General features: G+C 36.1%; 1 protein-coding gene across 5 annotated transcripts in view; it reads left to right on the forward strand.

Moving 5' to 3' along the window:
• Window positions 1–23213, forward strand: part of KCNH7 (potassium voltage-gated channel subfamily H member 7) — a 511727-nt gene that overhangs the window by 466236 nt on the left and 22278 nt on the right. For 4 of the 5 annotated variants that reach the window (XM_051848592.2, XM_051848594.2, XM_051848595.2 and 1 more), the window contains 4 exons: window positions 1730–1982; window positions 5559–5764; window positions 7910–8009; window positions 19460–19723. In XM_051848592.2, coding sequence (XP_051704552.1) covers window positions 1730–1982; window positions 5559–5764; window positions 7910–8009; window positions 19460–19723 — 823 coding nt within the window. The remainder of the gene's footprint in view (window positions 1–1729; window positions 1983–5558; window positions 5765–7909; window positions 8010–19459; window positions 19724–23213) is intronic. The other variant, XM_051848593.2, reaches the window with a different exon arrangement.

The raw sequence follows: 23213 nt of genomic DNA on the forward strand, positions 1-23213 counted from the left end.
CTAACAGAGGGCAGAAAAACTCTTCAGCACCCAAGCACTGCCGTGAGTAAAGGCCAGGCACATGATGGTGTTGGAGAGGTCTTGTGCTCAAGCAGAAATCCAGGTAGCAATCCGTTCATGTAGACCAAGCCCAAAAGTTAGAATACAGGGGAAAGACTGCAGAAAAGCACCTGTGAATTCTAGTAGAGGAAGGGTCATTTCTTTTGGACCTGAGCCACATAACACAGAATCTTCAAGATCAAAGTCTGAGTTTTTATATCAGCAGAGCTGATGAGCAGTTTGATAACTGGCACACAATTTGTCAGTAACATGACTTATTCAAATTGTAAAGGCTCTCATTTTATAGTAGCAAAACACAGGGGAAGTGACTTGTGCAAGAGTGATTCTGTGGCAAATTCATACCTGAATTCAGTCCCATAGCTTTTCTTCTAAAATACAATATAGCCATTCGTGTGGGTAAATCTAAGCAATGGAGAAAATAAGAGTGAAGATTATAGTAATTGTGCATCCTGTCTCTTTTGTACCCTTTTACATTCTGGCACAGTCAGTCTGACCAATGGCAAGAAATTGTTCTACAGAAATATATTCCTTGGCTGCTTTAAATATTTCAAATAGTAATAATTGTAAGTTCAGTCCAATATGATTTAATTTGAAACCCCCTTATGGGTTAAATATGTCTGAATTCCCTCACAAACAATTCATGATTACTTTTAGATATATTGAATGAAATACCAATTTGATCAAAAATTGTATTGTTGCACTGTTATAATGCTCCCTCCTTTATACCAAAACATATTTAAACGAGTCTATTTTTAGTTGTAGCAGAAAGTCAACATAAAAATTGAAATCCGCATATGACATAAAATAGTAAGACACGGAGAAGGAAGAATTGAGTGTCTTTGACCCACTGTATATTGGGAATTTTATAAAAATAACACAAAATTTGATTCAGTTCAAATTGAGTACCACTTGTCACAAACTATCATTTACTCTGTTCCACAAGCTTTAAATTAGCCCCTGAAAAAGTTGTCAAAACAATTGCAATTTAGAAGCTTATGTATGCAGTGTAAATTCAGGCATAATTTCCATTACTGAAAACTGAACTACTCTTTTAAAGTACGGTTGCTTTCTTCCCATTCTTTATTATCAGTGCTTATCAAAATATTTAATATTAGTGATATATATATTAATCACAAGCATTCCAGGTACGGTTAACTGAGAGTATTCCTTATTATGTGATACTTAACAAATATCATGGCTATTTCAGGATCAACATTTTTACTAATTACAACTAAGGTGTATACCAGAGATGGCAATCTAAATTGACTTGAGATTCCTTCAAGAGGTTGTCTTTCTAGTTTGTACCACCTTTCATGAACTATGTCTTATTAACTGTCACATTGCATTATATCTGTACACACTATGATGCCACATAACATAATGCAGGAAAAAGAAGCAGTGTGAACAGTTGTAGGCATTACATTTTAATGCGACAGATTTGAATTGAGGCTGAATGCCTGCAGTTAATTCAGAGAACAAGTATTTGAGTTAAAATTCTGACATGTTTAGCAAACCAAGTATTCTTAAGGTAGGCGAGGTAGACATGTTCTGAGAACTCCTGTGTGACATTTACTACACCTGCAATTCTGAGAGCAAGAAATGTACTTTATTTTAGGTTCAGGTCCTCAGTGTGCTGGTAGTATGAGACCTTTTGTTTTTTTCCCCTCAGGTCCTAAAGGGTTTCCCAGAATGCTTACAAGCTGACATTTGTCTGCATCTCAACCAGACTTTGCTGCAAAACTGCAAAGCCTTTCGGGGGGCAAGTAAAGGTTGCCTTAGAGCGTTGGCAATGAAATTCAAGACCACCCATGCACCTCCAGGAGACACACTTGTTCACTGTGGGGACGTACTCACTGCACTTTATTTCCTGTCCAGAGGTTCCATCGAAATCCTCAAAGATGACATTGTGGTAGCTATTCTGGGTGAGTGTTTTAGAACTGGGTGGTGACAAATTCAGTTATTGGCTAGTGAGATACATAATTTAAAGCGATAGAAAAAATAATTCATTTTTATTTATGATGACTATTTAAGACTGGTGAGCAATTAGAAAATCTTATTTAAAATTCATTTAAATGAAATTAACCTTGCAGAAAAAATTTTGTTGACTTTTTCTGTTTGTAAACACACCCATGATTCTCTTGTTCTAGACAGTCACTTGGACATTTGAGGCCAAATATATGAAAATAGTCAGTATTTTCCTTTTCATTTTAGAATATCTTGCCTTCATGCTTTATCACTTAGCAGCTTAAAATAGAATATGTATATTGTAGGTATGCTTGCTAGCATATGTCAATGTCCTGTCATGAAGTAAGTCTCTGTACTGATGAGCTTCATTAAATCACTGTACACTTTACCTGCTGTCTCCCACCAAATGGAATTAAATGAATCCTTGCTTAGACAGTAAAGACTTATGAACATAACACCTAGGCATAAAGGTGATGAGGAGATTAAAATTGTTAATAACTATGGGGGAAATCAATGAAACAGAGGAAAATGATCAGGTCTTCTTCTCTCTTACCAACTAGACACTAGGTTTCAAATATCATTCTTCCTCATGATAACACCCATTTCCTGTGTTTCTAGCAATTAATAATTTGCCCCCTGCAGATTACATTCAACTTTCTTTAAATAATGGCATGTAACTCAATGGCTTCTATCATTTAGCTATTTATGGTTACATATGACTATGGGCTCCAAAAGGACAGGTATTTTGTATATTTTCTTTGTTGCTATGTGGAATCATAATATGGCATAGCCACAAGATCCAAACATATGAATGAATATGTTTGCATAACTTCCTATATACTTGTATTTTGATAATTTTATCACAATTAAATTTTTAAATGCCCCACAAACTGAAAAGATGTATATACAATTTTATTTCCGATCCAGTAAGCAGGCAAAGAATAAAAGCATATTCTAAATCACGCTGAGGTCACAATCAGGTTAGGATTTCACTAGATTTGGCCTTGAGAGTTCGCTGTGGTAGGTTGCCAGGGAAAGAGCATGCATGCTTCATTACTCATTGATCGTCAAACCAGCCAGCCCTAGCTTCTACACGAAGACAATAGACCTTCTTTCCCCATATAATAGTAACTTTAGAGTGTTGCTATACTGTACACATGGACTGGCTTACTCCTTACCCCTTTAGAGTATGTAAGCTAATTAAAATACAAAGCCCATACTTAATTTAGTTGATTGTGTTTTACTTGATAATATCTATATTGAACTATAAAGACTGCAAGGAATTTCAAGAGATTCTCTTTTTCAGTCCTCATTTCCAGGTAGGTCAGCAGCAAAAATCTCCAAAAATTGTGATCATTGATTCCATTTTTTAAAGATTTTTATATGAAAGATAAAGTGATGGGGGTGGGGGAGGGAGAGAGTGACAGAGACAGAGACAGAGAGACAGATAAGAGACAGAGGCAGAAAGAGATTTTCCAACCACTGGTTCATGCTTCAAATGCCTGCAATAGCTGGGGTTGTGCCAGTCTGAAGCCAAAAGCCAGGAATGCCATCAGGGACTCCCACATAGGTGGCAGGAACACAGCATTCAGGCCATCGTTTGTTGCTTCCCAGGTGCATTAGCAAGACCCAATCCCAGGTATTCCAACATGGGAGACAGGTATGTCAAGTGGTGGCTTAACCTACTAAGCCACAACACCCACTCCTATTCTGTGTTTGAAAGGTTAATTAGGGGCTGGCTCTGTGGTACAGTAGGTTAATCCTCTGCCTGCAGTGCCGGCAGCCCATGTGGGTGCCAGTTCTAGTCCTGGCTACCCCTCTTCCAATCCAGCTCTCTGCTATGGCCTGGGAAAGCAGTAGAAGGTGGCTTAACTGCTTGGGCCCCTGCACCTGCATGGGAGACTAGGAAGAAGCTCCTGGCTCCTGGCTTCAGATCGGCACAGCTCCACCTGTTGCGGCCGTCTGGGGAATGAACCAATGGAAAAAAGACCTTTCTCTGTCTCTCCCTCTCACTGTCTGTAACTCTGCCTCTTAAATAAATAAATAAAATCTTTTAAAAAATAAAAATATAGAAAGGTTAATTTAAAAAGGAAGGTTAATAAGTATTTATTTAAACTATGTTATATATATATATATATGTATATTATTTCCACTATCAGTTCTGTTTATATAGTTAAGATATTGCATTTGATTTTCCCCACTCAATTCTTGTTTAAAACGAGTATCATAAAATTTTGGACTAGTTAGGCCAAACTTCATTGTTGTAAAGACTTTGATATCTTCCACAGTGGAGCATACATGAGTTTGAATATCAGAAGTTAAAATAATACACCCAAGGAGATATTATTAAGTTTGCAAAGAACTTCAGATATTTTAAAAATATTGTTTTACAGTTATTGATGCTTTTCAAAAGTTATATAATCAAGTAATTTATTAGTATTTTTAAATACATAAACCACAAATACAACTTTTAAATACTTTATCCTGAAACAGAAAAATATATCTTGGGAATAGATTAGATATATAGGATATGTAAGGACTTTGACTCCACTCAGGATGCCTGGGATTTAGTTCTGTCACTTTCTGCCTGCCCCCATTTCACTCAACTAAGAAGGTGACCTTGGGCTAATCAGTTTACCTCTAATCCTCTTTCTGTATTCAGAAAATTTGGAAAATAATTAATAATTTCTTAAAAGTATTTTTGGAATAAAATGAGATAAAGTACCTAAGCCCTTGACAGAGGCTGGCACTTATTTAGTCCTCAATAAATATTTGTCTTTGGTGCTATCATTTATCACTGAACAAGACCTGGAAAAGCAGGTGGCATTAGGTTAGGTAGAGGTGTTGTTGGAGCCAATAAGAGGAAACATTTGAAATAACCTCAGGTTTTGCAGGACAGCGAGGAAAACACACCTTCAGAATAAAGGCCATATGAAAAGAATTATGACCATGCATGTTAAGAAAATGCAACTGGATTTATCAAACAATTGCACAAACTCATTAAGGGAAAATCCAAAGTGCTTATTAAAGTGAACAAGGTGTTCAGATTCCTCCCTCAACCTTTTAGGTATTGTAAGAGCACCTCCACCAACCCTATGCTCAGCATCAAATTCAGATACCATCCTGAAATAGAAAAAATAATGAACTTGACTCACTGTGACCCTTCTCATATTCTTGGATTGACAAAATCACAGTCCACCTACTTGAAAATGTTTTAAAAATATTTTAAAACACCCTTCTCTAGAAACATGGGGCATAACAGTTTGAAGGAATGTTTGCTACATTCTAAATGCTTAGACAAAGAACCAAAGCAATAATATGAAAGGGATCAGTGACTTTTAGAAGCAAAATTTCAATCCACTAACATGGACTATTCTGGAACTTTGCTGTCCATGCATTTTTTGGCCATTGTTCTTAACATTTTGAAATCTTTGGCTCAGGAATTGGTCAGTTAATCAGTGGTTCTCTATTACTTCTAGAAGAAAATACTAATTTTGCATTCTCTTGATCCCCATTTTTCCCTCTCTTCTTAGGAAAAAATGATATATTTGGAGAAATGGTCCATCTTTATGCCAAACCTGGAAAGTCTAATGCAGATGTAAGAGCTCTCACATACTGTGACTTACATAAGATTCAACGAGAAGACTTGTTAGAGGTTTTGGATATGTATCCTGAGTTTTCTGATCACTTTCTAACAAATCTAGAGTTGACTTTCAATCTAAGACATGAAAGTGCAAAGGTATATGTTCATTGTTTTGCTTATTTTTGTATTTCCACATTTCATCTTATTTTTGGGTTGAACAAATATATCGAAAAGCAAGGAAAATATTGCAGCAAAACCTAATCAATTCTGATCATGTGGAAGGAAAGACAAGCCTAATACAAACCTCTAAATTACAGGGAAGGAATTCAGGCTAATTATTTTCAAATTTATTGAATAATTTTAAGTAGCCCAATTAAGTTTGACCTGTGAGAATCCTTAAGTGATATATATTATTAAAATAGTTATACCAATTATTTCTAAGCAATGATTGATTCTGAACTACTGAACACCAATCAAAAGATAGTATTTTATACAGAGGTAAAAGTATTCTTTCAGCTGTTATTTACACCGTACATTGGTTATCAGTGGCCTCTTAAAAATCATGAAATCATAAACTAATTTGGTATGTACAAATTAGATATAATTTCCAAAATACAAATATATACAGTAATAAAATTTTACAATAGTCAAATTTAATGCTATGAACAAATAATACATTTTCTAATTGAAATATTTTAAATAATTTTACATATTAGTTAACCTTGAATGGATGCTGAGAATGTGGTCCATGTGTCCCCCACTCTCTTCCACTGAGAATAAATTATTATTATGATGTATTACTATTATATGGAAATAGCACTTATGCAGGAGCACACAATTTATTACTAGGTCATTCCTCTTCCAATATTTTTCCACCAAAAACACTGAAATACCACTCTAATTCTAAATATCTGTTTTTAAACATAAATCAAATATTGGACTTTTGATACTTGACATTATATTTACATGCTAGCTAATAAAGTCTCTGGGGAAAAGATCATCATGTCACCAGTTGGAATAAGGTGATTGCTGTAATTCTCTGAGTTACTATCATTCCCAGGTACTGTGAGAGACTTAAAGAGAAAGTAAATTTTAAGTCACCTGGATGCCATTGTTGAATATCCCGATGCACCACTCAGAAAATTGTTTCTTTCCAAAACCCTGAGAAGTACCTAGGTATTAAAAGTTTGAATTTCTCAGGAGCACAGGTTTTCTATAATGACTGTGATTCACTACTTTGTCACAATTCCAGTTTACGTTACCAACGTCACTGGGATTTTGCCTTCAAAACAAAAAACATGTAAGTCAGGTAATTTCTTTATCTAAAAGTTTAAGCAGGAGCCCAATAAATAGAACAAAAGTTTCCATTTTTATTTACAAGACTATCAATATTGTATAGAGTTAACCAGAGAGGAATGAAAAAGAATCTTGGAACAAAAATAATAAAGCATTCAAACCATGACATTACTTATTATCTCAACTTTATAAGTATTGTAGTAAAATTTAACCTTTTGATCATTACCATGTTACTTAAACACCATAGCTCATTATAATTTATACATTTTCTCTGCAGAAATACATTTTGCAAAGTTTTAAAAATTATTACTATTATTCTTAACCATTCCAAGTTACACAAAACATCTTACACATAAAGGACTATTTATATGTAAATACTGGCATCGTCCTCCAATTTCTTTTTTTTTTATTTTAGGAGGGATGGAAAGAAGGAAAGAGAGAGAGAGCGAGAGCAAGAGCGAGAGCGAGAGCGAGAGCGAGAGAGAGAGAGAGAGAGAGAGAGAGACTGATTCACTCCCTAGATGCCCGGAAATGGCCACATCTAGGACAAGCTGAAGCCAGATGCCAGGAATTCAATTCAGGTCTCCCACAGGGGTGGGAAGAATGCAAATACCTAAACCATCAGCACCACCTCCCAGGGTCTGCAATACTAGAAAACTACAGTCAGGAAGCAGACACAGGTCTTGAATCCTGGCATTCCATTATGGAATGTGGGCATCTCAACTGTTAAACCAAATGCCTGCCTTTGTCCCCAAACATTTCTAATAAATAACTTCTTTGAGTATAGTCCCATCAGATGGTAAAACTACTAGAATCATATCATATATTTTATAATTTAGAAACAATCATTAAAAAATATTATTAGTTATTTTATGCAATCATTTCATAAGTCTCAAAGTAGTTGACATGATATGAAATAGTAAAGAGTTTGCTGAAAGCATACTACATTCAAATTGCATGATCTTCAATTTTATCTTCATCTTTGTTCATGCTCCATTTAAAAAGGCTGATCTTTTACTACGATCACAATCCATGAATGATTCTGATGGAGACAACTGTAAACTACGAAGAAGGAAATTATCATTTGAAAGTGAAGGAGACAGAGGTAATTCATTCTATTCTGAAGTCTGAGTATAAAGCATGTAGTTAACTCTTTTTTACTTAAATGCTTATTATGCTTTTGATTTCAAGAATAAATTTCATTCTGGCTTTTAGAGAGAAAATCCTTTGCTTTTTTTTTCATAGCTAATGACATGGTTTATGGTTTCTGATTGATAGCTCCCAACAATGTCTTTCAACAAAGCTATTTAATATCTGCAAGGACTCCACAGTTAAAGAAATAGAGTAGATTTATTTTTTTAGAAAATGTGGGAAAATTAGTAACATTGAATAACTATCTCAGAATTATGAGCAGGGTGTTCTGGAAGGAGCTCTTAGTTCAGGCACAAAGCTTAATCCTCTTACTTGACCCACATTCATTTATGACTTGGATGGAGGGAACATTTGATAGTGGTCTTCATCATACCCAAATTCTATGGCATTTGCCATTCCTTCTCATCTCTAAGTGTTTCTGCTTCCATGTCTATTCTTTACTTTATACTCATATAGTCAACAAATATATATTTAACATTTCACACTTTCAAAGAGCCCCTCAATAGTCAAAAAAACAAATGGTATGGTACATCTTCCTTAGAAAGAAAGATGGACACATCCTCAAATAGTAGGTACCACATACATCAGGTGCACAGGAATAAGTACATCTCATGTGGAATCCAGATGAGGTTACATTTAAGTATCCTGGGGCAGAAGGGAGAAGACTTTCTTGATGCTAATCCAACAATCATTCTAATCTTCAACTTGTTTGACTTCACAGCAGTATACGACAATGTGAATCTATTCCCTCGCTTTTCCTTGCATGCTTTTTTCATGGCATCTGTGACAATTCACTTTTCTTATTTTCCTCTGACCCTCACTATTTCACTAAAGATCCTTTCTTGATCATTATAGCCTAAACCAGGTCATTGACTGATAGAGTTTCTCCAACCATTGACCTGGGGCCTCTTTTTCTTGTCATTTTATCATAATCATTCCCTGGATGATCTCATTTATCCCCATCACTTAATTATATCTGGGCATAGAAGATGTGCATATTATTTATATCTTAATACCAGATAACCAGCACGTATACAACTGTCCACATATACACACATATACAATTACCTATTGAATCAAATACTTGAAATCTCAAATGCAGCTCAAGCTCACTTTTCCTAAGTCATGACACTTCCTAGAAATGTGTATTCCTTTCAACTTCTATGCCTCTGCAAATGGTGCCCCAGCCAACCAACTGCACAAATCAGATATGCAGAAGCCATACTTCTCTCATCTTCTACACAAACTCTGGCAGCCAGTCTTATTATTGCTGCCTCCAGTATATGTCCAGTCCATCTTCAAATTAGATCTCCATTTGGTTCAGTTCTCTCCATCTCCATAGTCCTAATTCTGAACCAAACTATTATAATCTACTCCCTGAAAAGCCTTCCAACTCACCTTCCCACATGCAACTTATCCTTCTCCCATCTATTCTTCACACTGACCACTAAAGAGGTTTTTTTCTAAATGTTTTTACATTTATGTTACCCACATGTTCAAAGCTCTAAAGGCTTCCCATTCCCTACACAACTAATACACTGCCTACATTTGCAGCTTCCTTCCTTCCTTCCCTTAGGAGATAATTTTTCTGTGGCATTTATTCTAGTCGTACTTCCAGGCCTATTTAAATCATTATTTAATCAAGCTCTATCCAAGTGGGAAATATTTGGTCCTTCATACCTTCAGGATGAGCATGCTTGCTGTATAACAGGTGTTCAACAAATATCTGTTGAGAGAATGAACTAGAATTTGATCATCTTCCTTTTCATTGTTTTCCTCTTTTTGCCTTCTTTTTTTTAAAGATTTATTTATTTATTTGAAAGATAGAGTTACACAGAGAGAGGATAGGCAGAGAGAGAGAGAGGTCTTCCATCGATGGTTCACTCTCCAGATGGCTGCAACGGCCGGAGCTGCAGATACAAAGCCAGGAGCCAGGAGACTCTTCCGGGTCTCCCACATGGGTGCAGCGGCCCAAGCACTTGGGCCATCTTCCACTGCTTTCCCAGGCCATAGCAGAGAGCTGGATCAGAAGAGGAACAGCCAGGACTAGAACTGGCACCCATATGGGATACCAGCACTTCTGGCCAGGGCATTAACCCACTGAGCCACAGTGCAGGTCCCTCTTTTTGCCTTCTTAAATTAAATTTTTGCTTATTCTCTTCTTTCTTCTCCAAATACTCCCCCTTGGTGAGATCATCTACTATGTTTAGCTTGTTCTACATTTCAAATAAACTATCTTCATTCTGTGTAATGTTTCTGTCTCTTTGAATATATTATCCCATTATCAGAATTTGCCTCTCTGTTCTAAAATACACACATATACCTGTACACATTTACACACACATACAAAATCCTATCGCACCACTTTATCATCCAAACTATGGTTTTGATCAAGGTTTATCTGCAGCAACATATGTGACATGAAATATTTCTTGATATCCTCAAATGGATACATTTTCCTTCTCTTTTTACTTCTCAAGGTCCTTTGTTTTTGTGATTTTGTCGCAATCTGCCTTATACACAGGTTTTTCATATATTTGTCCCTTTTCTCTTTCAAAAGATAGCAAATATGTTTGATAAATATTTGATGAACTGCACTAATTATTGAATCCTGTGGCTGATTTCGCAATAAAGGACTCAAAGATGAGAAATTGCCTTTTCCACAATGTTCTTTGTTATTCTTTTAATGACTTTCTAAAATCTGAACCACTACTGTCAATCTGTTCTTCCAATGAGTTAACCCAAATCCCTTTATCCTGAGGTTTTAATCTCTATTTTTATCTCACCAGAAATGAAGAGCAGCTTGACAATGTGGTCTTTATAATAATGGCTCCCATCCAGTTGAAGATTTATTAAATCTCTTTTCCAGTTTGCTCCATTTCCTCGTCCTCAAGTTGAATAATCTAATTCATTCTGTTAATTTGATTTATGACGCTTATTGATTTCCAAATTTTGATTTCCAAATCTCTGCATCCCAGAGATAAATGCCACTGGATTGTGATATATGATCTATATTATGTGGTGTTAGATTTGGTTTGCTAATATTTTGTTGAGAATTTTTGTATTTATGATCATCCAAAGGCATTGGTCTATAGTTTCATTTTTGTGTTGTCTGTTTGTTTGGTTTTGGCTTCCAAATAATGATCTCATAAAGTGTTTGGCAGAGTTCCTCCATTTTAGCATTAAGGAATTGTTTGAAGAGTTTTGGAGTTAGTTCCTTTTTAAATGATTGTAGAATTCAGGTGTAAAGCCATCGTGTCCTGGACTTTTTTATGGAAGGCTTTTAATTACTGCTTCAATTTCTTTCCATGATAGGCACATGCTTAATTTTTTTATATTTTATTTCAATCTCGACAGGTTATATATACTCAGGAATTTATCCATTTCTTTATTGTTTGCCAATTTGTTAGCATGTAGTTGTTCGTGTTAGTTTCTTATGATCTTTTATATTTTTGTAATATCCATGATAATTTCTCCTGCTTCATCTCTAATTTTATGTATTTGAGTGTTTTTAACATCTAATTATATGTTATATATATATAATATACATTATATACAATTATATATATATATGTATATACACACCACATTTCATTATCCATTCATCTGATGATGGAAGCCTTGGCTGATCCCAAATCTTGGCTATTGTGAACAGTACTTCAATAAACATGGTGGAGCATGTGACTCTGATAAATTTTGTGTTCTTTGGATATATCTTGTAGTGGAATTTCTGGGTCACATGGCAGTTCTATTTGTAGTTTTAAAGAAATCTATATATTGTTTTCTATAGTTACTGCACTCACCAGTATTCTCACCAAAAGAATAGAGTTCCTCTTTCTCCATATTCTCTCCAGCATTTATTACTTTATATCTTTTTTGATAATAGCCATTCTAACATGGGTGGTTTCAATTTGTGGTTTCAGTTTGCATTTCCCCGACGATTGTTGATGTTGAGCATTTTTTTCATATTATTTTTGGCCATTTGTATTTCTTCTTTTGAGAACTATCCAATTTATTTGCCCATTTAACTGTTTTGGTTGGTTGTTGTTGTTTTTGCTGCTGTTGAACCTTTTGAGTTCCTGGTATTTTCATGATATTAATCTCTTATTAGATAATTAGCTTACAAATATTTTCTCTTATTCTGTTGGCTGTCTCTTTATTCTATTGATTGTTTCCGTACAGCACAGAAGCTTCTGAATTTAATATAATTACATTTCTAGATTTGCTTTTGTTGCCTGTGCTTTTGGGGGTCTTATCAAAAAAAAAAAATCAGTGACTACAACAATGTCTTGAAGTGTTGAAGTATTTCCCTTATTATTTATTCTATTAACTTCATAGTTTCACATCTTACACTTAGGTCTTTGATCCATATTGAGTTGATTTTTTGTATATGGGAGAGGTAGGGGTCCAATTTCATTGTTTCACTAATGTCTGATTAGGGAGATAGTGACCGTTTAGCAGAGAATAATTCAATAAAGGCAAGAGAGTAACAGTCCCAAACCAATGATCCATTCATTTGACAAACAGTTTTTGAGTAGACAGTGAGAGTTAAGTGTTCCTAGTTTTTCATCTTTATTTCTATTTTAGTTTTTAAAAGCTTGTCTTGACTTATTAAAGAAAAATTTTTGTTAGTTAACTAACAGAAATTTCTTTTTATATGTATTTTTAACTTTTATTTAATAAATATAAATTTCCAAAGTACAGCTTATGAATTACAGTAGCTTTTCCCCCCCATAACTTCCCTCCCACCCACAACCCTCCCATCTCCCACTCCCTCTCCCATTTCATTCACATCAAGATTCATTTTCAATTATTTTTATATACAGAAGATCAATTTAGTATGTATTAAGTAAAGATTTCAACAGTTTGCTCCCACACAGAAACACAAAGTGTAAAGTACTGTTTGAGTACTATTTATAGCATTAATTCACATTGAACAACACATTAAGGACTGAGATCCTGCATGGGGAGTAAGTGCAAAGTGACTCCTGTTGTTGGTTTAACAATTGACACTCTTGTTTATGGCATCAGTAATCACCCACGGCTCTTGTCATGAGTTGCCAAGGCTATGGAAGCCTTTTGAGTTCGCCAACTCTGATCTTATTTAGACAAGGTCACAGTCAAAGTGGAAGTTCTCTCCTCCCTTCAGAGAAAGGTGCCTCTTTCTTTGATGGCCCATTCTTTCCACTGGGATCTTACTCGGAGAGATCTTTCATTTAGGTTTTGGGGTTTTTATTTATTTATTTATTTATTTTTTGCCAGAGTGTCTTATCAGTTTTCATTTCTTTTAGTAGATAATTAAACATGAAACATAAAGATTTCTAAAAAAATTTGTAGAATGTACCTTTACATTTTTGTACCAGTGAGTAGAACAGTCATTATTTTTAAAAAAGAAACACTTTGTTTTACAAACAGTGTAAAAAAAAAAGGTTATTATCTAGAGTTCCTGCTGAAATTACAAGTTTTAAGAGAAAGTCCATTTGAACGACTTTTAAGCATGTGGGTCACTTTGAGGCTATCAAAGAGCAGTCAGAGGATAGAAATTGCAGAAAGCCTTCCACAAAACAAGTTACCTAATGATGCCTTTACTTTTCATTCTCCTCAGATCCCTGTAATATATAAAATCCTTCCTCTAAACACTCCTTCTCTACACCTTTTTCCCACCTCCTTTCCCAAAAATATAGAACTCAAGGATAAAGTAGATAATTAGCCTCAATGAAATGACACTTGAAAAATGTATTGGATCAGAATGAAAATTTAGTGTTCTTAGTAAAATGATCTTTGTCTTGAAAAGCTAAAAAATACTTTGTCCTTCCTAAATTAGAATTATGTTTACTCTCTTAATTTTGAAAGCCTACAAAACACTTATCAGGGTCAATAAAACCTCATGACTCTCACCAATGAATTATCAGAGTCAACCACATTGGAAAGAACAAAGAATGGTCAAACATGAAAAAAAAATTACAAACAAAAGTAAACATAAGAGAAAAACACCAAGCAGTGTTGAAGATGTGTCTGTGCCAAACAAATGGAAGGAAATCAAGATGAAAGAATGTCCAGCATCCTCTTTCCAGGTGCCTTAGATATTTCCACACAAATGACAAAAAACAAGAACCTATTTCATGTACATCCTAAGAGTAGGGAAGGGAAAGTTTCTCATTTCTCTATCCATGGGATTTGTATTAAAATGAATAATTATAGGTGTACTTCAAAAAGTGTATGAAAATGGAACTTAGCATTTGAGTTTTTCAATGGATTCTATAACACATAGAAAATGCATATAGTGAAAACAAACGATGCATGAATTTCAATTTTTTCATATCAAAATAAACTGACACTTTTAACTCCATTTCTCACTTGTATTCAATTCCAAAAATGCAATGTCTCAGAAAATAAAGTAGAAATATCTTGAACTCATTACACTTTGCATTTCAAAGGATAACAAAAAAAATCTTTTTTGTAAATAAATGTGTTTATTGATTTCATAGTGTTATCCAAAAGCTAGTAAGTTTTGAAAGTGATAGTTCAAAATGAAATAATTTTTTGAAAGTAATTGAAAAATAAGTTTAAACAAATATACTAGTAACTTTTTTTTTGACAGGCAGAGTTAGACAGTGAGAGAGAGAAAGGTCTTCCTTCCGTTGGTTCACTCCCCAAATGGCCACTATGGCCAGTGTGCTGCACTGATCCGAAGCCAGAAGCCAGGAGCCTCCTCCTGGTCTCCCATGCGGGTGCAGGTCCCAAGCACTTGGGCCGTCCTCCACTGCCCTCCTGGGCCACAGCAGAGAGCTGGACTGGAAGAGGAGCAACCAGGACAGAATCTGGCACCCCAACCAGGACTAGAACCCAGGATGCCGGTGCCTCAGGCGGAAGATTAGCCTAGTGAGCTGCTGTGCCGGCCACTAGTAACTTTTTTTTGATTGTAGGAAGCCTATGTCTAATTTCATTAAATTCATCCTTTAATTACACTGATGTTATATTTTAACATCTCTTTGGATTGTTTTTCCCAGAAACAATTAATGATTACCTTTTTGTTATTCATTTTGATTATACATAAATGCATTTCTTTTTTTTTTTTTACAATTCTATTGAGATGTAGCTAACAAATAGTTGTGTGTAGTTATGGCATATAATGTAATGCTTTGATATATGCATACATGTGAAATAATTATCACAACCAATCTGGTTAATATTTCTATGACCTCATCTCACATAGCTATCTTTTCTGTGTATGTGTGTGTCTGTGCATGTGTGCAGAGAGAGACCACTTAAGATATGCTCCCTTGGCAATTTTCAAGCATTAGCTGCAGTCACTATACTGAACAACCGATCTCCAGTTCTTATTCATCCTAACTGAAACACTGTACCCTTTAGCCAACATTTCTCTAAATGCATCTTTTTTTATTTTATTTTTTAAAATTGTTTTAGCTTTCATTTGTATTGAAGAATGATGGCTTTGTCCCCTTCCAACAAGCCCTGAAATGATTGAGAGCATAAGGTACTTGATCTCAAATGAAGAAATTTATGTCAGACTCCAACTATGAAAAAATTTTAAAGCATCTGGCTAGAAACTGCTTAGCTTACCTCAAAATTGTCACCAGTAGGGGATGTAAAACTCAAATCCTAGGCTGTCGCTGCAGTTCACTAGGCTAATCCTCCGCCTTGCGGCGCCGGCACACCGGGTTCTAGTCCCGGTCGGGGCACCGGATTCTGTCCCGGTTGCCCCTCTTCCAGGCCAGCTCTCTGCTGTGGCCCGGGAGTGCAGCGGAGGATGGCCCAAGTCCTTGGGCCCTGCACCCCATGGGAGACCAGGAGAAGCACCTGGCTCCTGCCTTGGGATCAGCGTGGTGCGCTGGCCGTGGCAGCCATTTGGGGGGGTGAACCAACGGCAAAAGGAAGACCTTTCTCTCTGTCTCTCTCTCTCACTGTCCACTCAGCCTGTCAAAAAAAAAAAAAAAAAAAAAAAAAAAAAAAAAAAAAAAAAACTCAAATCCTGAAAGAGCCCATTATATAAAAGCCCCTCTTTGACTAAAGGTTATGTCTCCCTTTTGGGTCTGACAAATGAAAATAGTCATTAATCTAAAAGGAAGACTCCATAAAAGATGGAGCAAGCAAAAATGTCTGTTGACAGATTATTTGACTTGGAATGATTTTAGGTTATCATGACTAAGATGGATGGGCCAGCCACTCCATTGAGACACTTTTATTCTGTGCTCTTGAATTCATTCTGAATGCAGTGAGAGGTCTGAAAGACAAATAAGAAATGCTTTAGATTTCTGTCCTGTGTGAAAGCGAAAGAGATGAACTTCCAGCCTATAGAAACAAGGCGAGAAGATAAAAAAGAATTTTCAGTCATCTGAATAGAAAGCAAATTAGAGGCTTGATTAAACAATCAAAAATATTTCTTTGTAAAATGACAGTACAGGAATGATTGCACAATGCCAATTCTATTGAAGATAAAAATATAAAATATCCTTAGTGACAGTCCTCATGCTATGATTTCTACAGAGTATAATGACATTAAGATTGAAAGACAGTACTTGATACTACCTAATGGCTATCAAATAATTCAGCTTAACTAGAAAAAGGCAGCAATGGAATATTCCATCAAAATTTATAAGTACCTGGGGGTTAATTATAATGTGTTTCAGCTATCCAAGTTCATGTATTGTATCTGCCAACATCCAGCCTAAGCCTAAGCGGTTTCCATTTTTAATTCACAAATAGATTGTCATTACAACTTTAATTATGTAACAAAAATAAAGCTTTAATTTATTTTGTAAGAAATAGAAAAATGTTGTTCAGTAGGGCTACCTCAGAGAAAATGCTCATACGGTTTGGGTATTCAGCAGCAATGTGAACACAGAATAAATGTGAATTTTGCTTCCTTAATAATTGGAAAATTCAAAGTTAAACTTTTTCTTCTTTCATGATTTTGCTTTGACCTGGAATTTTTGTTAAAAGGTTTGCATTCTGAGTATGAAAGTGTCATCAGAAAGCTCATGGAGAATGCATATTGTGAAAGACTTGTGAATGGATTTCAAAATTGTTTACACCCAAAGAAGTTTATCTTTTAATTCCATTTTCCATGAAGCTTCTGAGGCACATTCATAATTAGTTATTTGTTTTATTATACTCTGGAACTAAATAACAGCTATTCCTCTTTTAAAAATTTTGAGAATATTTGTTCTGAGTTAAAAATCAGGAAGCTACAATTCAACTTAAAAACATATGCTAACATTGGATTAATCTTGTTCCTTAGAATCCAAAATCAAGCCATGAGAAAGTAAATTAAGACTGGGGCCCTCATAATTGGTGGGACAGAACATTCTACCATTCTGATTTAAAATCTACAAAAACTCTCTAATGCTTCTTAAGCCAAAGAGACAAAATGCTTCATTCATTTGTGAAATAAATTAATTACAAATGTCCACATTAACATTATCCACATTTATGTTGGAGACATATGATTTAATGGTTAATTCAGTTTACATCCAACTCTCCTAGAAATAGCCCATGAATGTGTTTAACAGAAAAGCATTTTCAAGAAGATGAGACTGAGCTGATTCAAATCCCACTAGTGCCCAAAGACCCCAGGGTTTACTTAGGAGCAGCAAACCAGTATAATTCACTAAGCAGATATTAAAATAATTTAGAAAAATAGAACCTTCTTTTTTCATATTTGTTAGCATAAAATTAATAATTTTTAAGAGATGAAGTGATGTGTTCAAAAAGTAGAGAATATTGATCAAATTTTCAGAGGGCTTTGGAGAAGGAGAAGTGAAAGAAAACAGGGAGGGAGATGACAAGAATAAAGTTCACAGATTCGAGGGAACTCTGGCAACGATACTGAGAGAAATGGGTTTGTGTAGGAAGAGTTACTCTGAGAATTTATAATCAATTAGGTTACTGAATAGGAACATGCAATGAACACTGAGTAATCAATGATCCTTGATATTGGAAAGGTCTTTGGTCTTGGCAATGATGAAGTTGCTGAATCAGTATGAAAACTTAATTTGAGCAATCTCTTTCTGAGAGATTTGACTTTAACTGACAGAACATAAACTCCTAAATAATAATTTCTCATGAACCTGATTTTTTAATTTGACTACTTATTTGAGAGGCTGAGAGACAGCATCCGTCTCCTGACTCACACCCCACATGCCCTCAAACAGCCAGGACTGGGTCAGGCTAAAGCCAGTAGTCAAAAACATGATGCATGTCTACGTGTGGTGGCAATAACCCAATCACTGAGCCATCACAGCCTCCTCCCAGAGTCTGTACAAGCAAGAAACTACAATTGGAAGCTGTCAGCACATCCAGGTTGCACATGGGCATCTTAACTGGTGTCCTAGCCACTAAGCATGCCACCTGCTCCTGAAGTTGATTTTTAAACTTTTACCCTGGACTGCTTTCTGGCTTCTTGTATTTTAAATTATGACTTTAAGAAACGAAAGGAAACTATCTTTGTTTCATTCCTATGCCATATGGGAATTTTAAAAAAGTTAGAAGTTTCTCTGAAATGGCCTTAAATCAGTTTATTTGGCCTTCTATAAATAACAAAGTAAGCACAAGCAGGCATAGAGTAGATAGGGACATTGTCTCAGCCCTCTTTGCAGAAAATGATAAACCTTCTGGGGTTTTGTTGGTTAGTTATTAGTAGGAACCAGATGGAGAATTATACTGTCTCCCCAGGACACTAATAGAGACAAGTTCAGAAATTTGTCTCTAAGTTTTTCTCTCTGAAATATGCTCTAACACAACCTTCAGAGCTGAAATTATCCTGACATTTCAGTGTGAAACAGCCAATATATGCAACAGCTTTAATGTAATTAGGCAAAAACCTACCTTAATTACTGTATTTGGGCTTTATACTCTTTGCAATATGCTACACAACCAAGCTGCCTGGATTGCCAAGGCTGTTACATATATTGAACTAAAGTTGAAATTCAGTCTTTGCTACCTTTGCTACAAGGAGACTTCCCATTCTTGACATTTGCAATGGGTGAATGACTGTCTCTGATGATAGAGTGTGGAGATTAAAAACAAGCAAGCTGCATAGAGGTGATATTTTAGAATTGGGACACATTATCCCTTGTCTATTCATTTTCCTAAAGAGATTGCACACCAATATCTAAGGATACAAAAGACTGCTAAATATGTATAAATGTGTTTGTAAGTTGCCCTATTGATTTTTTCCTATATGTAAACATTATTGCAAATAATTTTATTTTGAAATGAATAGCATGTCATTAGCTTAATAGAATAACCTTATATAAAAATTTAAGTCTTCACATAGCTACATTTTCAATAGAAAAAAAATAGTTTGCTTATAGCTAAGTAGTATAACATACATAGTCTCACATTTGATTTTCTGCTGTAAAAATAACTTCTCTCTGATAGATTTTGGCAAAGAAAACAGTACAAATGATCCTGAAGACTCTGAGGATACCATAAGACATTATCAGAGTTCGAAGAAACACTTTGAAGAGAAGAAAAGCCGGTCGTCATCTTTCATCTCCTCCATTGATGATGAACAAAAACCACTCTTCTCAGGAATCTTAGATTCCTCTCCGGGGATGGGGAAAGCAACTGGGCTCACTTTTGAGGAAACAGTGCCCACTTCAGGAAGAATTCACATAGAAAGAAAAAGTCACTCTTGCAAAGGTAATCAAGAATCAGGAATCAGGTTGTCTCTCTTCAGTGTTAATTTTTAAATAGTGGCTTCTTATAAATTAAGAACTGTACCAGCATGTGTTAATGTCATCTGTGTCAATTTCATGAAATGCTTACAAAGAGTTCAGATTTAAGATTATCTAGGAAGTGTTTGCATGATTCTGAAACAAGTAGTAATTATTCCCAATGGTAGCAGGAAAGATTTTTGTGATGAACCAACCATACTTACCCTAGCGCCTGATTGGAAATTGTGGGAAAGTCTACTGCAGTAATGGATTCCAAAGAGGAGAGTCAATGAATATTGTAAAGCTCACTACTGCGTTCCTTGTGAGCATCTTTTGTACCTATTGCTCACTCTCAAATGTTTAGTTTTATAGTATGAAAAGTGCATGCAATGTATAGACTTTGTTGAAGAAAGTATACATGAAAGGATAATAATGCTTGATTCGTATAGACAGATTTAGGGGCTGGCGTTGTGTACAGCAGGTTTAGCCACCGCTTGCAACATCAGCATCCCATATCATAGTGCTGCTTGGAGCACTGGCTGGTCCACTTCTTTTTTTTTTTTTTTTTTTTTTTTTTTTTTTTTTTTTTTTTTTTAACAGGTAGAGTTATAGACAGTGAGAGAGAGAGACTGAGAGAAAGGTCTTCCTTCCGTTGGTTTACCCCCACAAATGGCCGATACAGAAGGAGTTTCACTGATCCGAAGCCACATGCTTCTTCCTGGTCTCCCATGCTGATGCAGGGGCCCAAGCACTTTGGCCATCCTCCACTGCCCTCCTAGGCCACAGCAGAGAGCTGGACTGGAAAAGGAGCAACTGGGACTAGAACCCGGCGCCCATATGGGATGCCAGTGCTGCAGGCAGAGGATTAACCAAGTGAGCCACGGCACCAGCCCCAAGGCTGGTCCACTTCTGATCCAGTTTCCCACTAATGTGCCTGGGAAAGCAAGAGATGAGGTTTCAAGTAATGCAGTCCCTACAGCCTAAATGGAGACCCAAATGAAGTTTCTGACTCCTGGCTTCAGCCCATCCCAGCCCTGGTTGTTGTGGGCATTTGGGGAGTGAGCCAGTAGGTAGATCTCTGTGTGTCTCTCACCTTCTCTGTGTCAATGCTGCCCTTCAAATAGGTTTTTAAAATGTGCGTACATATTTATTTTAAATATATAGATAGATGCAGATTTTCTATTAAAAGATGAAAAGCACAAGGAAATTTGAAGAACTATTATATGAAAGAACAATTAATTTAGTATAACAGGAAATGGATATACACATCTAACCATATCTACCATGAAGTGGTACTAACAGATATGGGTCAGATTTCTTGAGTTCCAAAATCAACTTTGTTATTTAATCCCTTTAGTATTTCAGATAAATGACCTGACCAACCTCACTAAGACTGAATTTGTCCACATTTAAATTAAGAATATTATTCTCTAACCAACTACTTGATTGTGATTGTTAAAGTATTATGTAATTACTTTCTCTGAAATGCAGTCCTCAACTCTGTTTACTGTTTTTACACAGTTTTATTTTCCAACCCTTTAAGCATTTTTTTTTTATTTTTTGACAGGCAGAGTGGACAGTGAGAGAGAGAGACAGAGAGAAAGGTCTTCCTTTGCCGTTGGTTCACCCTCCAATGGCCGCCGCGGCCAGCGCGCTGCGGCCGGCGCACCGCGCTGATCCGATGGCAGGAGCCAGGAGCCAGGTGCTTTTCCTGGTCTCCCATGGGGTGCAGGGCCCAAGCACTTGGGCCATCCTCCACTGCACTCCCTGGCCACAGCAGAGAGCTGGCCTGGAAGAGGGGCAACCGGGACAGAATCCGGCGCCCCAACCGGGACTAGAACCCGGTGTGCCGGCGCCGCTAGGCGGAGGATTAGCCTAGTGAGCCGCGGCGCCAGCCCCCTTTAAGCATTTAATATACAACAGTACTTCCTAAAGTTTATGGAAAATGGGATTAAAGTATAGTATATTTTGATACAAAGTTTTTAAATTTGTGCATTGGTTTTTCACAATATATATTTTCTTATTCAAAAAAGATTTAGTTTGTTTAGAAAGAAGAGCTGCAGAGATGGAGAGACATTTTCTACCCACTGGTTCACTCCCCAAATGATCACAAAGGCCAGAGCTCAGCCAGGCTGAAGTCAGGAGCCTGGAACTTCATCCAGGCCTCCCACATGTGGGGCAGCAGTCCAAACAATTGAGTCATCCTCCACTGACATTCAGGGTGCATTCGCTGGGAGCGCACCAAAAGTAGAGCAGTGGAGACTCAAATCAGCCCCCATATGGAATGCAAGCATTGCACACAACAGCTTAACCCATGGTGCCACAACACCAGCCCCTAAATATATGTTTTCTATGAACTTTTTGAAGATCCCTCATGTCTCTGCATATATAAAAATGTAAATGTTAAAAAAGTACAGCAAAACATAAAAAAGTTAATTAAAAAATAAGGAAAAATAACATGTTTTTGGCCAGGCATGATAGCAAAATACCAGTAAAGTAAGTAAATATCACCTAATATCATTAATATTATTCCAAAACATCATAGATGACAACAGTGAATCTAGGATGTTGAGGATATTGGTTTTTCTAGTTACTTTCTCTGTGGGAATAAGTTTGGCTCATTTGGCCATGAGCCCATATGGGAGTAAGCTATGAATATATGCAAATGTTCTTTGGACAATCTAAAATCTTGATGAAGTGAATGAAAATAGCACCTCATTTGTCACAATGGAAGAATGGAATATTACATGTGATTATCAAATGTCCCATTTTAGTTATTTATGAAAATGAATTCTGAGAAGTGCTAAAAATAGAAACAGGTTGTATCATGGAAGTCAAAAGTTCTTACATGCTTGCTGAACCATCTCTGCCATTTCCAAAATTCAGCATAAGGCAGAGCTTCTAACCAAATACTTTTGGTTGTTTTCCTCTTCACTTTTAAAGTCTAAAGTGACATGTCATTATAGACATACTTGGGGGATTTTGTTTTGCTTTATGATTCTCACTGACCGTGAATTCTCAGGCCCTTCATCTAATATTTTTCATCTCTCCTTCTTACAATTATTTTAATTAGCTATTCTATATGTACAGTGAAAATATTCTAACAAATAATTATTTTATTTTCACTCTCCCAAATGCCCACAACAGCCAAAACTGGGCCAGGTTGGAACTAGGAGACTGGAAATGCATCTAAATCTACCATGTAGGTGTCAGGGACTCAAACACATGAACCATCTTCTGCTGCCTCCCAGGGTGCACATTAACTAGAAGATGGCGCAGAACCAGAAGCAAGACTCAATCTGAAACACTTTGATATTAGATGTGGAAATTTCAAGTGGAGACTTAACCCACTGCATCCATGCAACACAAAAATTAATTTTCAAAGTTATTATGCAACCCCTGTTCAAATAATTATCTTGAGAATGCAGTGCTAAGTATGTATGCCAATTGAATAAACATAATTGATATCATATGCT

This window comes from Oryctolagus cuniculus, chromosome 3 (assembly GCF_964237555.1).
Source record: "Oryctolagus cuniculus chromosome 3, mOryCun1.1, whole genome shotgun sequence".
NCBI lineage: Eukaryota > Metazoa > Chordata > Mammalia > Lagomorpha > Leporidae > Oryctolagus > Oryctolagus cuniculus.